This window comes from Anarrhichthys ocellatus, unplaced genomic scaffold (genome assembly GCF_004355925.1).
Source record: "Anarrhichthys ocellatus isolate YVR2014 unplaced genomic scaffold, GSC_Weel_1.0 scaffold12, whole genome shotgun sequence".
Taxonomy (NCBI): Eukaryota; Metazoa; Chordata; class Actinopteri; order Perciformes; family Anarhichadidae; genus Anarrhichthys; species Anarrhichthys ocellatus.
Window position 1 is genome coordinate 2,215,264 of NW_022280042.1, and position 16,555 is coordinate 2,231,818.

The 16,555-nt window shown below is 45.2% G+C and overlaps 1 protein-coding gene across 3 annotated transcripts in view; it reads left to right on the forward strand.

Annotated features, from left to right (window-relative positions):
- gabrb3 (gamma-aminobutyric acid type A receptor subunit beta3) overlaps positions 1 to 16,555 on the forward strand; it is a 54,054-nt gene that overhangs the window by 20,362 nt on the left and 17,137 nt on the right. For 2 of the 3 annotated variants that reach the window (XM_031851696.1, XM_031851697.1), the window contains exons 1-5: positions 26 to 277; positions 399 to 490; positions 636 to 703; positions 12,055 to 12,275; positions 15,265 to 15,347. In XM_031851696.1, coding sequence (XP_031707556.1) covers positions 198 to 277; positions 399 to 490; positions 636 to 703; positions 12,055 to 12,275; positions 15,265 to 15,347 — 544 coding nt within the window. In that variant the 5' untranslated portion in view covers positions 26 to 197. Of the gene's footprint in view, positions 1 to 25; positions 278 to 398; positions 491 to 635; positions 704 to 12,054; positions 12,276 to 15,264; positions 15,348 to 16,555 lie in introns of those variants that run through there. The other variant, XM_031851698.1, reaches the window with a different exon arrangement.

Genomic DNA, 16,555 nt, shown 5'->3' on the forward strand with positions numbered 1-16,555 from the left:
CCCCCCCCCCCCCCCCGCCCCCCCTCACCTCCACCCCCCCTTTTCTCAGTCGACTTTCTCCTCTCGGGCAATCAATGGATTTACTCTGATTTTCAAGAGCGCCGGGAACCGTCTCGACTGTTGCTGCTGTTATAAACAACGGGGGAAAAGAAAGAGAGAGAGAGGGAGGGAATAAAAAACAAAAACAGGAAGGGGTGATGTTTGCTCTGCACAGGGTCCGTCAATTCCGCGTCTTGTCCGCGCTGGTCGTCGGTTCGATTGTGTGCTGCGCGAAGAGGTGAGTGCTTTCGTCTTTTCTGTGAAGTCAAGGTTATTTGCCCGGGTTGATTGACACGGAAGTCAAGGTGATGTCCTCTCTCTCCCCCCCTCTTCCCCCCTTGTTCCTGCTGTCATTCCAGAGTCAATGAACCGGGCAACATGTCTTTCGTGAAGGAGACGGTGGACAAACTACTGAAGGGATACGACATCAGACTGAGGCCGGACTTTGGAGGTATGTGTTGCTGCGTTTGCCTCCATCAAATGTCCCTCCACGCCTTATTTTTTGCCGCCATTCACAGTGTTGCGGTCAGGTGCAGAGGTGTAGGCCTATATAAATAAATATATGTATATATATACACATGTTTAATCTGTTCCAGGGGCCCCTGTTGCAGTCGGGATGAGCATAGACGTGGCCAGCATAGACATGGTGTCAGAAGTCAACATGGTGAGTGAATCTGCACATTGAACACTGTTTCTCATGTGTTTACTCAGCCGCATAACACACACACAAACACACTCTTGCACACACGGTCCCGCTGCTTCTGTACATTGGCGCTCACAGAGTGTGATTTCCTACAGGCCGCCTCGCTGTAATAGGGAAGTCCTGATGTAAATCCTGTCGTTTTTCCCTGGCGGGCCATTATGTGATGCCCAGATGGATGGGCTGGGTTTCCTGTAAGCAATAAAAAACGTCTTTATCTCACACACAGACACACACTGCCAACACTGTGCTGGCTTACACGAGCAGAACCACTCGGGCCGGGTGTAAAAAAGAGAGAAAGGAAGAAACACAATACAGCTTCCAACAATGCTCAGACAGCGGCTCGCTTACAGAGGGTAGATTAGAGCTGCAACGGTGTTTTTTTTCTTTTTGCAATCAATACAGTCCACATGCAAATGCATATGCGGGACATGGAGTGAGGACAACATGGACTCCTCACTCTCAGTTGAAATGTTTTTTTATTGCAGCAAGAAGAAAGCTCTGCTTGTTAACCTCTGGAGCCACAGTGTGTTTCAGGCGTGTCCTCCCTTGAGGCCCCCACTGAGCAGAGAGCTATCAGGGCACTCTGATTGGATTTGCTAATTTGCAAGCTGGACGTGACCACGCGTTTCACGGGCCATTGCCTGCGTGCTTTTACAACAATACAGTCGAGTTCAATTCAGGCCAGTCAGGGGTGCAGTTGTTTTGCAGCTCGACCTCTGTACGTGCACGCCACCACGGTGCGGGGAGCATCATTCCACACAGCGCCAGTTCCTTATTGACCGGATCTACTGAAGAGGGAAAACAAAATGCTAGATTTTTACTGCACCATATTAGAAAAGGATCACTATTCATCTGGTGGGAGGTGTGTGTGTGTGTGTGTGGGCGGGTGTTGATCAATAGTAATGACTCAATGGTTTCTTCACCCGGTGACTCCTGGCTTTGACTTTCCAGTCTCTCTCCAGCGCTCAGGGCTTTGAAACAAGAGCTCGCTGTTCTTTTGTATTTCAACTTCAACCAAAGCAACTCATAGAATTTACATTTATATACTAGTAGTTAGTTTTGGGGGGGTGGGACATAATTGGTGCCCAGGTTATATTTACATGAAGTGACATTTTTCAAGCAAAGACAACATATTACCAATTTACAGCGACTCCGTTGTGAGCATTTGCTGTTTTTATTGTCTTATACGATAGTAAACTGAGCAAGTTGAAGACATCGACTTGGCATTTTCATTCTTTTCTGACATTTATTATGGCGTATTAATTGGTATATTCATCATTATTTCTTCACACTTTTGATCTTGTTACCCTTAATCTTCCTACTTCATCTCCGTCTGTGCTTTATGTTTTGTCACCTATGTTAGTTGCAAATTAGTAGTAAGTAAATAAACAAATGTTTAAAACAATATCTTATATTTTACAATAAACCCTATTGTTTTATGAATGAAAGCTTAGTTTGCCAACAGTTCAGTCGCTAACGTTAGCTTGCAAGCCAAGATTGCGATTCTCCGCAGAGCACACGAAGGCCATGCAATCAGACGGAGGAGATCACACGTAAATAGATAATTAATTAGGTCTGTTTCTCATCGCCAAGCAGTGCGCCAGGGGAGCAGGCACGTGCGTCTGTGCCCGTTAGATGAACAACCCCCATCCCCGGTTGTGATCCAGTGTTGCAGCCAAAACAAGACCGGTCTAGCTGTTTGTTGGTTTTTTTTTTCGCACCATCTTTTTGACATTTGGTGGACACTTTTTCATCCGACGGCGGGGCCCGTCTGCGGCTTTAGCATGAGGGATTTCTCCAGCAGGAAACGGATAATGAGCGATTTTGTCCCGACTGTGACAGCGCCGTGGTTTATCCACCGAGCGACACTAAACACCACAGCCCCCGACAAATGCTGCTCCCTCTCTCTCTCTCTCTACTTCTTTATTTTGTCCGGCTCCATCGTGCATTAATCTCTGTAAAACTTCAGCTGCCGAATCCACTTCGCCCACGGGCATAACTGGGAAAACGTGTTTTGAAAAGTTGACAAGTACTGATTGCTTTGCTGAAAGGAGGCCCGGATCCAATGCAGCCTGTTCCACAAGGAGCGCAGATTTGCAGAACAACGCTGCCAACATTTTAGACCTGATGTGACGCTTTCTCTCTCACACAAAGAAGGGAAAACAGAATAGTACAGCACTTTATGGTGAATCACAAGCGCGTGGTGTGATTAAAAAAGTTGTGGCGCAAAGGGGCCACGTTTAGGCATCGAATGCGGTGGCTAAGGCGGAGGTGAACGGGTAGAAAATGAGTGTGAGTCAATGACAGAACTATTATTATTACAAGGTAATATATGCGTGCATGTGAATGTGACAATGTGGAACAGAGAGAAGAGTGATTGACCCTTGTTATGGGTCGGAATCAAACATAGAAACAGATGCTTAGTCTATGCGGGTCAAAGAAGTACTACATTAGGGACTGTACACAAATCAAGCACAGAATCTCACCGGATCTTTATGGATATAAGCAATTAAATGATATCGCTACCGATAGTCACCGCTTCTTCACTTTAATCTGCATTGTAACAGAAGGTAAATCTCCTTTAGTTACTAATAATAGTTGTGCCCGCTCAGTACTATATTTTGAGATCTTAGACGGAGGGTCCAAAGGGAATCCTGATAACGCTGGGGTGAGCCATGCTTTTTAAAACGTGAAATATTAGACCCAACCCCCCCTCATCGCCCCGATAATTGCCTCTTAATCTCAATATTGCTGATTATGAGCAAAGTTTTGCTGCCTCACACTGAACATTCACCTGAGCCTGCGAGTTAATTTCATTAACCCATGCAGACCGAGTCGAAGACGATCTCTGCAGCCCTGGGAATTCAACTGGACGTAACACGCCAGACCGGAGACGCAAAGGGAAGCGGAGGACTGTAAGATCTAAAGATTTATTGAGCGCCTGAGCGAAACAGAAAAGAGCAGAGAGAGAGCGAGGGGGGAGGATGGGGGAGAGGCAGAGAGGGGAGGCGGGAGCCAATCGAAACACCCCGCGAGAGCTCGCGAATGCGACATCTGGCTCCGGCCCCGAGGAATCCACCTGGCGGGGCAGGTCGACCCAGAGTCCGCTCACTCCGGCGCCTTTTTCGCGGGGCGCTGGGGGCCTCCTGCGCTGGCAGATGCTGAAGCGTCTGAGAAAGGCGCACTAATTACCTCTGAGGTTTGTTTGTGGTTGCGCGCCGGGAGCCCTCCGACGCATGCTAGGACGAGATCAGAGCGAGGCGAAATAGATCTATGTGTGCTGTACTTTCGCAAATGGATCCCTTTGAAAGATGTGAGGGGAGCTTTTTAAAAAAAAGGCTGTTTTGGTGTCGGACAACTGGTTTAACGTAAGGTTCGGAGGTGGAGATGAAAGTTTAGCTGACAGTGTTTGCCTGCATTCAAAATGTTTTGAATACTCCTATTGAGAAAGTTTCAGTGCAAAACAGGGGCTCCGTGTGTAGGTGTGTTTTCATTATCACGACCGTCCTCTCGCAGGAATGGACCAAACGTGATGCAGCGGGAGCTACCGAGGCCTTCACACCAGCCCGTGATCCGCACCTCATGATCAGAATTATGGGTGGGGGGTGGGGGGGGGGGGGGGCATTAAAGACGGTTGGCGCTCCTCGCGTGGGGAAAAGGTCAGAGTCGGTTACTGTGAATGTAGTTTGCAGTAACAGGCTGAACAAGCTAGTCATCCGTACACCCACGGCTGCGTGTGGGTGTCAAAAAGAAGAAGAAAAAAAAATCTGTCATTATGGAGAGGTGAAAGGATCTCTCTCTCTCTCTCTCTCTCTCTCTCTCTCTCTCTCTCCAAATGTTCCCGCTGCCTGTTTTTTTTATTTTTCATTATTTGCACCAGTAAGAAAACAAGTCCATAAAGTACAATGCAGTCACCAAGGTGTCCACAGACTGTCCGCTGCATTACATCCATCTTGGAATCAGACATTGCCTATGCACAAACTTTGACCCTAATTATTTTTATATGGTCTTCCAGCCATGCAAAAAAAAGAGCAGATCTTTTTTTCTTCTTCTGTGGGCTCTGAGTGTGGCTTAATATACCCCCGTGTCTTTTATCCGGCATCCGGCTTCCTGCCTGATGGAATGTAATTGGCCTCAGGAGAGAGCGCGCTGCAGGGTGAAGTGATGAGCACGGGGGTTTCAGAGTAAGCGGAGCTGGCACTTCCTGGTTTGCGCTGCCCGACCGGCCGGCCGAGAGGACGCACGATTCGCCGCCAATCTGCCGGCTCTAACTCTACGCTGTAAGGGATAGGGCAGCTCTATGAAGAGGGAGCACTACACGAAGTGGTATCAGATGTCCACTACACAATTATCATGGACAAAAGAGTTCATTATAGCGATGTTTGCGCAGTATATGTAGAAAATCAAAAAAATCTAAGAGTACCAGTTGAATCCATCTATAGCTTTGTTTATTGTACGTTGTCTATTGTTTTCTGCACTCAAATAGGTGGAGAGATATTCCTTTTTTCTTCTGAGGCCTGTGTTGGATGATATCTAATCTAAAATAAATAAATAAAGCATCCTGCACACACACTTTGCATTTTCCTAAAATCCAAAGATAAGGGCCAACGCAAAAAAACTGGGCAAATGTCATGTCACATGAAAAAATAAAATTCTTAAAAATAAAATATTTTTATTTTATTTTAGTGTAAGTGAAAGAAAATCTTCAAGGGAATGTATGTGATATATACCAATAAAAAAATGATTGTGTACTTCAGTGTCACATATTCACATATGAGACAGTGAGGAAATTATCCTTTATATTGAAGACCAACGCTGTCATTTGGAGACAAAAAAACAAAAGCCCAGCTCAATAAGGGGCAGAGCTATTTTTACCATTCTATAGCGGCAGCAGGAGGGGTAAAAGGAAGTCGCTGAGGGATTCCCCCACACTGCAGTGATATACCGCCTCGGGGTCCATCCCGAGGGAGGGCTCCAAAATTACACTGAAGTGACTCAAATTGCTTTACATGAACGTGGGGTTCATGCGGAGTAGATGGTGATTACATATATCACTGGTTTTCTTTCCTCTCCCACACCGAGATGTGAAGTTCGGCCGTTTATTATTTCTCACGGAAAGCGGCTTCGACACGTGTCGCCTAATTATGAGGCGGTGAGGAACACTAAATGTCTGTACTCTGAGAAACTGCAACACCAGCTCTCAGCAAGTGACTCTGCTTCTGTCTGGAGAGGCCTCAGACAGATCACCAACTACAAGCCTAAAACCCCCCACTCCATGAATGACCTCCGCCTGGCAGACGAGCTGAACGAGTTCTACTGCAGATTCGAAAGACAATGGGACAGTCCTGACTCCATCCCCCACAGCTCCATCAACCAGCCCCAGACCACCAGGTCCCCCTCCCCCAGCCCAGCAGGGGCCCATGCCTCTGTATCATCCATGCCAGTGTCCCCCCCCACCCCCCTCCCCAGTGACGACTCTCTCTATTCTGGAGAGTGACGTCAACAGGCTTTTTAAAAAACAGAACCCCTGCAAAGCAGCCGGCCCGGACTCTGTCTCCCCCTCCACCCTGAAGCATTGTGCTGATCAGCTGTCTCTGGTGTTCACAGACATCTTCAACACCTCCCTGGAGACATGCCATGTACCAGCCTGCTTCAAGGCCTCCACCATTATCCCCGTCCCCAAAAAACCAAGGATCACAGGACTCAACGACTACAGGCCCGTCGCCCTGACCTCTGTGGTCATGAAGTCCTTTGAACGCCTAGTCCTGTCCCACCTAAAAACCCTCACTGACCCACTCCTGGACCCCCTGCAGTTTGCCTACAGAGCCAACAGGTCTGTACATGACGCAGTCAACATGGCCCTTCACTTTATCCTCCAGCATCTGGACTCCCCAGGAACCTACGCCAGGATCCTGTTTGTGGACTTCAGCTCTGCCTTCAACACTATCATCCTGTCTCTGCTGCATGACAAGCTCTCCCAGCTGCACGTGCCCGATTCCACCTGCAAGTGGATTACAGACTTCCTGTCTGACAGGAAGCAGCACGTGAAGCTAGGAAAACACATCTCAGCCTCTCGGACCATCAGCACCAGTTCCCCCCAAGGCTGCTTCTTCTCTTCTCCCTGTACACCAACAGCTGCACCTCCAGTCACCAGTCCGTCAAGCTCCTGAAGTTCGCGGATGACACCACCCTCATTGGACTCATCTCTGGTGGGGATGAGTTCGCCTACAGGTGGGAGACTGACCATCTGGTGACCTGGTGCGGTCTGAATAACCTAGAGCTCAACGCTCTGAAGACAGTGGAGATGGTTGTTGATTTCAGGAAGAATGCAGCCCCACCTGCCCCTATCACCCTGTGTGACTCCCCCGTCGACACTGTGGAGTCCTTCCGCTTCCTGGGCTCCATCATATCCCAGGACCTCAAGTGGGAGCTGAACATCAGCTCCATCACTAAAAAGGCTCAGCAGAGGATGTACTTCCTGAGGCAGCTGAAGAAATTCAACCTGCCAAAGACAATGATGGTGCACTTCTACAGAGCCATCATTGAGTCCATCCTCTGCTCCTCCATCACAGTCTGGTACGCTGCAGCCACTGCCAAGGACAAGGGCAGGCTGCAGCGCATCATTCGCTCTACCAAGAGGGTGATTGGCTGCAATCTGCCGTCCCTCCAGGACTTGTTCGCTTCAAGGACCCTGAAGCGAGCAAGAAGGATTGTAGCTGACCCCTCTCACCCTGGACAAAAACAGTTTGTGCCCCTTCCATCTGGTAGGAGGCTGAGGTCCATCAGGACCAAGAACTCACACCACACGAACAGCTTCTTCCCGTCTGCAGTCGGGCTCATTAACAGAGCCCGGGTCCCCCACTGACTCTGTCATCCCCAGGACAATTTTCTTCCCTCCCTAATACTCCCCTGCACATCCCTTCATATTTAAATACACTTGTCACTTTTACATTACACTTGTTTACAGTCCTGTTATCTGTTTGTCGTGCACTTTATTTTATATTCTTTTAAATTCGATTGTAAATTTTAATATGTCTCTATTTCTTGCACTGTTGATTGTTGTTTATTGTTCAATGTTATTGTCTAATGTTATGCACCACCTGCCATGACAAATTCCTTGTATGTTACATACATTGGCAATAAACGGACAAACAATGTTAGTGGGATGTTTCCTCATAGCGGCGGTATCACGGCGCAGCAGTCGGTGCACCGGCACCGCAGAGAGAGAGAGAGGGGGAGAGAGATTAAATTGAATATGGGTCAGTTCGCAGCCAAGACCCTGCTTATCTGAATTCTCACACAGCCTGAATGAAAAGCGATTACCCAGTCGACTTAATTGAATAATTGGGGCTTGCTGGAAATCATCTCCACTGGTCACTCTTGTTATCTCTTGCTGAAAAACATATGCTAATAACCCCACCGGCAGTGGCGCAGCTGTGGGAATTCATGTGCTGTTGGGAGGGGTTGTCAATAATTCATAATCCACAGACCTAGTTCATAGAGAACCAGAGTCCCCCTAGTCGCAGAGCAGGTACTGCAAAGCTGCACCCGTCCTCAACTGAAATTCGATTTGATTGTCTCCATGCAACATTGACAAGGGCTCCTTCGCCTCGTGTTTGTACAGGCTACACAGTTAATCTGAATCATTTATGCCCCATGTGCGCGCTGTTGCCGCTCACTCGCTGCGCTGCCCACATGCTGACACTGAAATACACACTGAGAGTGCGACACCGCTCTAGGGGCTGGGAAGAGTGATGTGATAAGGGGTCAAAACGAGGCGGTGTGAATGTGACATTAGTCATTTGTAAGGATTGATGGGGTGTAAAGCTATGGTGATGGGGGACATGGGCTGTGATCAATCCACATTGACCCCCTTAATGAGGCTGTGACTGATAATGCTTGTTGCCCTTTATGTCATAAAATCCTGGAAATTGACATGGATTTATTCACTTAAAGGAACAGAGGAATGGTTGACTCCGTCTTCATCGGCCAGAGCTGTACAGTGTATATATTGCTTTACTGCAGTGACTGTCTGTGATCGTCCGGTCCAAATTGGGGTGAGGCGAGATCCAAACTAACCTGACCAGCCAGATGGTTTGTTGAACAGAACCATCTGAGAAGCCGTCATTGGAAACCGTTTGGGGAAAGAGCGTGGCACTTTAAAAAAAAATATGATGTGGCAGATGATTGGATGAACCATCTGTCTATCAAACTCTTGCCGAAACGAGTTGAAAACATCTTTCTGTTGCAAAAAAGCCTTCAGTACCGTACTCTGAAGTTCTGGTATGACTGAACTAACTTGTGCTCGGTTCCACCTTGGGTAGGAGGATCTCAATAGTAGGGGCCTTAGGTCCTCTGCTACTATGGAATCAAGAGAAAGTAGTCCCTGTTGTATAATGGCTGGATTAACCTGCCTGGGGCCTCTGCAGCCACAAAAAGAGCTGTTGGGCACCTGTTCCCCCGCTTCCTCCCACTCAGTGTGCATTTTGTCACTTTCAAGAACCTATTAAGTGCAGTTTACACAACAGACTACCTCAGCAGCTTCATTGTATTTCCCCCACAGCCCCAACCAGGACTGTAAAGGACCATAAAGTTCAAGAGGGACAGATTTGAGAAAGAATTGTCATAATTGAAGCGGAGACGTCCTGACTTTTAGTCCCTGGAATTGGTCCAGCTCCAAAGCAGCCTCCGACATTTCCCATAATGCAACTCAATAGCATCCTTTATTAGGCCCCCTGCCTCTTAAACCCCACACCCAAGCTTCTTGTAGGATATGTTTTGGTGTCAAACCTAAACCGAGAGGTTTTTAGGACGCGTAAAAGCTTCAAATTCACGAGAGGCCTATTTTCTGACGTATTTTATGTCTCAGAAAAAAATGTTAGAAATGTCTTAACCACAGACCTTATTGCAGGCATCAAAACCAAAAACCCATTCAAAAAACCCATTGACGCTAAAACGAAGGAACAGGAGGAGCAAATATGTTGACGAATTCCAGGGTTTTAGGACGCTCTATTGCACAGCTGTTTTAACAAGCTGACTGGTACTCCTGATGACAGGTAAACGTAACTTCATAATCTAAATTGGTGGCGTGCCCCTTGAAGTCTCATATAGTTTCAGGAGCTATGAGTTTAAGGTGCACATTCCCGAAAAAGTTTGCAGTTAATCTTTTTACTGTAATCCAGTGGAGGTCATGATAAAGCAATCCAGCCCTGTCTGCTGCAGTTACAGTACTGTACTGTAATATTTGAGGTGTCTTTACTCATTAATTGGTAAAATGACCAGTGGGATTTTTAAGGAAAGACACTGTCTGCCACACATACCTCTGGGGCCGCAACTTCTGATCATTTTCATCATTGATGGATCCATTGATTACTTTATTGTTCGATTGATAAAGCATTTTGATTTTAAAAAACAACAGAATATCGTGAAAAATGGTTCCCAGTGCCCATGATGACGTCTTAAGATTGCTTGTTTTATATAATGATATAAAAGAGAGAGAAGCAGCAAATCCTCAAATCACAAAAGGTAATTGCTATCGTAATACCACATTTTTTGGAATATTAGTATATTCCCACATGATTGGTAATAACTGGCCACAAGCAGAATGGCTCCATCGCTATGGCTTTGGCTGCGGACACCAAACAGGTCCTGGTTCCACCACGGTACATTTATGGCTCAGTGCCAGTGAGCTTTCCTCCTCATGCTGGGGGACCAATCTGGATCCTGTGCTGACTAAGAGCTTCCCTGTTCACTCTGTGCGCTCACCAATCCTGGAAAACATGCTCATCGAGTATGAAGAAAAAGAAGAATAATAAAAGGAATAAATAATTAACACGCAGCCATAATCGTGTTTCATTCTCTTCTCTCCTGCAAATGCAAAAACCTCAAGTGTTTTCTCGGCTCTGGTAATAACACAGTGTTGAGACAAATAACTACCACGGTTACGTAATCTGCATTTTTTGTTTTGGGAAGCCGTGCTCGTAGCAGTGGCCGTTTTAATCCTTGTTTTATTTAAATTGTTTTTGTTTGGGGCGAACCTGAAATCTGCAGCACCGACGGACATGTGTGCCTTTGCCGGTGCCAGCTCAGCTGGTTTCATTTCAACGCCACAGTGGGCAAGATCATGGCATGGCCCAGAGAGAGGGAGAGGGGGAGAGAGAGAGGGAGAGAGAAAGAGAGAGAGGTGCAGACAGACTGAGAAATACAGAAATAGAGAAGAGAGACTGTTAGCTTGGGTAAGTGGATTATGTGATGTGGAGGGAAGAAGGGAGGGGCTCTGTCCTCTATCGCCGCTGCTTCTTCCGTTCTGCTCAAATACTACTTGAATCAAGGCAAAAACACAAACATATTTCTTACTGTCCTATTTTTCTTACACAACCGTCCTAAAAAAATGCTCGGTATCCCAGAACTGATAGTATCCCCATGGCTGGTCTTGCCAATGCTTATGTGGTTTAGGTGCCAGATGGCGAGGGTTTGCCACAGAGACCGATACAAAGACTCTCCAAAGCGTACATGTTTGCAAACACGTAAGTGATTTTCAGACCAAACCAATAATTAACTCTGCTGTGAAGCCCGTTTGTAGAATGTAGTTTGAGGTGACTTATAGGAGAATAGTCATTGACTGATGACCATTTTGGGGGTTGTGGAAATCCCTATTAGCTTAAGAAATCAGAGATGATCTCAGAGGATAGAACAATAAAGTGTCACTGAAGCTACGCATTTCCATTTGGGTCCCATAAGGAGTGGAAATAACAGTAGCTTAGCATTTAGCAAAACTGCATGAACAAAAATCAAAGTAAAGAAGGCATTGGATATTAATAGTTGACAATATTTTAATGTATTTGTGAGGAAAAAAAATCTCTGGAGTCCGCCTATTTGATTAAATGAAAGGCAACATATGTTTAAAAATCTGTTGGGCTCCATTACAGTTCAGCTCTCAGGCTCTGTGAATCACTGCTTATACTGGGAATATGCTACTGTTGATAGAATAGGTGAAATTTTCCACTAAGGCTGCAGCTACATGAGTCAGTCAGCATGTCCACGCTTGTTGTACAATGGCACATTACTGTATGGGGGGGGGGGGGGGTTGGCTGCAGCGTGTGGACCACTTGGCCCACACTCCGTCCAGCTTGTAGGAGGCTGTGGGACATCATATAAATATTAGGAGCACTAACAGCAGGGAATGGGCAGAGTTAATATTTCAGAGCGGTTAATATTTGCTTTGGAGGTCTGCAGTGTCTGTATAATTTAAATAAACGTATGTATCAGCTGTGACCTACTCTTATTGTCTCTTCCCGTGTTTGTCTCCACAGGACTACACGTTGACCATGTATTTCCAACAGTACTGGAGGGACAAGCGTCTGGCCTACATAGGAATCCCCCTCAACTTGACCCTGGACAACAGGGTCGCCGACCAGCTCTGGGTCCCCGACACCTACTTCCTCAATGACAAGAAGTCGTTCGTCCACGGAGTCACCGTCAAAAACCGCATGATCCGCCTGCATCCTGATGGAACCGTTCTCTACGGCCTCAGGTGGGTTCTGCTTTGCCATCCGCACGGGCCCCCCCTATTTGCCCAAATTTTGAATTGGAAAAAGTAAGAAAAAGGGTGGCGAAATTCTCTATATTTCTTTAATCGTCAACAAATCCTAAGACGATGCAAAGACCAAAACCAAAAAAGAACTGATCCGACCATATGTTAGTCCTCAGTGCTATAGAGCTCCATTTTTGCCCCAAAACTATTAAAAACACATCATCACTTCATTACCATGAACCTCGGCACTGCAGTTTATTTTGAATTCCACACACACTCTACTGCTGCCGGAGATTCTCCAAACGTGTATTAATCCACAACTGAAAATAGTCCCCAACAAATACACTATTTCCTCCAGTTTGAGTAGCATCTGCTAAAAGATAGTGTTTTAGAAAATATCTCAGCCTTCTTTACAAATAAAACTTTATACTTGTGATCGGTTTCACCGATGGCTTTGGGGCTGTGGGTCACAGTCGGAGAAGGGAAGTAAGAAGGTATTGGGGGGCACAAAAACACACTTGTGTACAATAAGAAAAACAGAAAGAACCTAACTGACTCGACATGTAACTATTTGGTGTGTTTTTCAGTGTAGTGCCGGGAGTGAGTTTATGTAATCTATAATATATAATGTGCGATTTCTGGGCCATGCAATCGAGCAACACTCCCCACAACAGGCAACAAAGTGAAGCTCGGGGCCAAGAACGTTCTCTGACGTTTCCCAGTGTCAAGTTCATTCTATGTGTTTAAAGCCCTATTACGGCACCACAGTTGCCCCTGTTGAGAACTTGGCAGTTGTCTGCTGCTGGCCGCTGAGCAGCCAGAGGATTACGTGTCGTGCTCAAGGGCACCCCGGCATTAGATGTTTAAGGGAGGGAGGGTGCAGCCGGAGATCACCCATGAAATGAAGTCTGAACAGGTTGGACGGTGCCCTAATGCAATGTGAAGCTTGCAGCTGTTGTTTGATATTTGTTTCATAAAGCCCTTGTTTTGAATTTCCATTGATCTTTTCGACAGGCAGGTTCAGACGAGTTAGTGAGACCTATGAATATGGATGCATGCTTTGAATTATTAGAGTACAGAGACAAAAAGTGTGTGCGTGTGTGTGTGTGTTGCATGCATACTTGCATGCTTGCGTTTGCATCCGTCAGTGTTCATACTTTACAGTCATACAGTCGTGCTTGATTATGCAAGTGGAGTTCATAGCACTTAGCCTGGTGGGCTACTTATAGGCCTGTCAATGCTTTTCAAGACATCAAAGGCAGAGGGAGATGTGTGACGTGGTGTTTGTGATATGAGCTGTTCAATAAATGGATGCCAGGTAAGGCTGAGTAACATGCTGAATACAGTCACATCATGGTATCCAAGATTTGTTAGGGCTGCGACTACCGATTATTATCAATACATTAATCATTTACTTTATAAACTCTATCAACATCACAACATATGTATTACTTCACATACTCTCATGGCCATTTTGATTATATGTCACTCTTCATCACAGTGGAGTTGTCACCTTGCTGCTACATGTGAGCGGCTAGTTAGCTCGCTAATTGCCAGCTAGCTCTGGTTGGCTAGAGCAACCAAGTAGAGGTGTATTTATGAAAGAGCACAAATTTCAATAACTCTGAATTAACCAGCTAACGTTAGTTGCAACCGGTAACACTAGCTCTTTGCTTTGATGGGCCACATAGCTAGTTAGCAGGCTGGGTAGGTAGCATTTTCAACCTTTTTAAGCTAAATAAAAGGATAAGTTAGTTAGTACTGTGTTTATTTACAGTAACAGTACTACTTGGTGTATTCAGAATTACTTTGACATTGTTGCTCTGGCTAACAGGAGCTAACTGGCTACATTTTGTAGCATTTGTGAAGCTTAAGAGAGAGAGGTAGCGGTGGTGACTGCTGACACTGTCATGAAAAGTGACATTATGAAATAAAAGGTAACTCAGGAAATAACATTAAGAAAAAAACAATTATTTAGAAAATAAGAATCATGACTTATGTTTTAGAAATGTATTAAATCACTTCCCAATTCATTTGTTCATTTATATGTTTTATACAATGTATTCATGTGATAACAACAGACAAGCTTCAAAGAGCATCGATATTATAAATGGTATCAAACTGAGACATATATTGGAAGTCACAATAATAACAATACATCTCTATCTTGCAGACACCATGTATATGTTGCTAATTTTAGCTGTATAATAATAACACCTAATGTGGTTTTTTCACAGCCTCATGAGTCTTAACTGAATGAAGACATCGAGTGGCTAACTGCCAAGCAGTTAATCAGGGCAGACTTAGCCTAAAATCATTCTCAATTTGCATTTTTCACTTTGCTGCTTATTTTAACTGTGTGAGCTCATACATCTAATAAACAAAGGGATACCTCCTCATGACCCAGTTCAGATGAGCAGGCACTAAACTCTGCCAACATGTGCTGCATTAATATCATCTTTATTTGCACACATTTTCACGTAATCACTGGATGGAGGGTTTGTTTTGGGGGATCTGGGCAGATTTAAAACACAAGAGTGAGGACTGCTTTTCCGTCTGTGATCTATAGCATGATTATGTGTACAGTTACGCAGTCAGCATTTTACCTCGGAGGAGGTGCCTTAATCTTATTTTAAGATGCCAATGCCAATACTCGCCGGTAATATGACGCCAACTGAGGAAGTTAGTGTCAAGACAAATGGACATTTGGTTTCCTTTAAAGATGATAGGACAAAGTCAAGTGCTATCATCTTAATGCTTTAATGTCATTATATTCCCGCAGTCCCGTATCCTTGTTAAGTAACTACTTGCCTGCTTTGCTATTTTTATAACAACAATTCAAATGGGAAATAAAGTGCGATAGTCACCCTTTCCTTCTTTATTCCTTCCTATCCATCTTCCTTCCGCTACAACTTGTGTAAATCGCATACAGTGTCTAACATATTCTCTCCTGCGCCCTCTCATTCCTCCTATGTGTCTCTTTGTTCAGGATAACTACAACAGCAGCATGCATGATGGATCTCAGGAGGTATCCCCTGGACGAACAGAACTGCACTCTGGAGATAGAGAGCTGTGAGTACAAAGACCAAACGCCGTCAGGACCGACTGTCAGCACAATATGCAAGCTGACGAGAACACCAACATGGTCTCGTATTAGTTGTAAATCCGTCTCAGATACTAAAGTAGAAGGACGGGGTTTACCCGATACGGCAATTGTGACTGATGGCGGAATTCATGAGCTCACCTTAAATGGGTTTTCAACGGATTTACTTTAACCAGTCAAGCTCTAATAACGCTGGAAGCTATTCGTCCGATCTACTTCACACTAGGTGGATGTATTGCCGGAGACCCAAGGGAGTGTTCTGTCGAATACGATGTTATTTGGCCAAATGGTGGTGCTATAATAACAAACCTCACGCTTTGGCTTTTGAACCATAAGTCTCAAAAACATTATTTTCTTCCTCGCATCTGTGGGCCCAGACGAATCTATCCATATACGCCCAATTCACATTAAGATTTTTGTTTCTCCTCCTACAAATTTTGAGCTTTTGAGTTGCTAAATTTGGTACAGAACATCTGTTGGCCAATCCGAAAAAAAAGATTATTGGGGGATTTTTGATGTTCCATTCAGTTTTTCTACAGCTGGCCCTCAAAGGGCTCATATTACAAAATAATTGATACCACCAAGACGCTTTGTGCTACAGCCAAATTTGTTGCACATGTGTTGATATGATGTTTGAGTGACCATGACAAATTTGGTGATATTTGGCTAATAGATGGACTATATGCAAGGAATCTCTCTTTATACGTGTGTGTGTATGTCCTTCGCATATTGCGTCCGATGTACTTCACACTCGGGGGGTGTATTGGTCGGGATCCAAGAATGTCTTAAGATAACATGAAAAACAAGGCTTAAGATAATCAGAGGATCCCGTTGGCGTCCTTGTAGGTTAAATTGAATGTTTCTTAAATATAGTTTTAAGATTGGAGCACTTTCAAGAGTCTGTATTAGAATAATAAAAAATGAAAAGACAGGAAATGTCAGCTATTTTTGTAAATCTTTTGACATTTTTGTGAACTCAAGTGAGCCTATTGACTCGCTTGCTTTCAAAGCAACGTTTTCTTGGAAAACAACTTCAAACATGCTTCCTCCCAATTGACAGCCCAGTTGGAGGATCAGCAACACTGCATATCTTGGTCTCCTGTGATGGTTAGACAGATGGTTACACCTTGGTGTGTGTGTGTGTGTGTGTGTGTGTGTGTGTGTGTGTGTGTGTGTG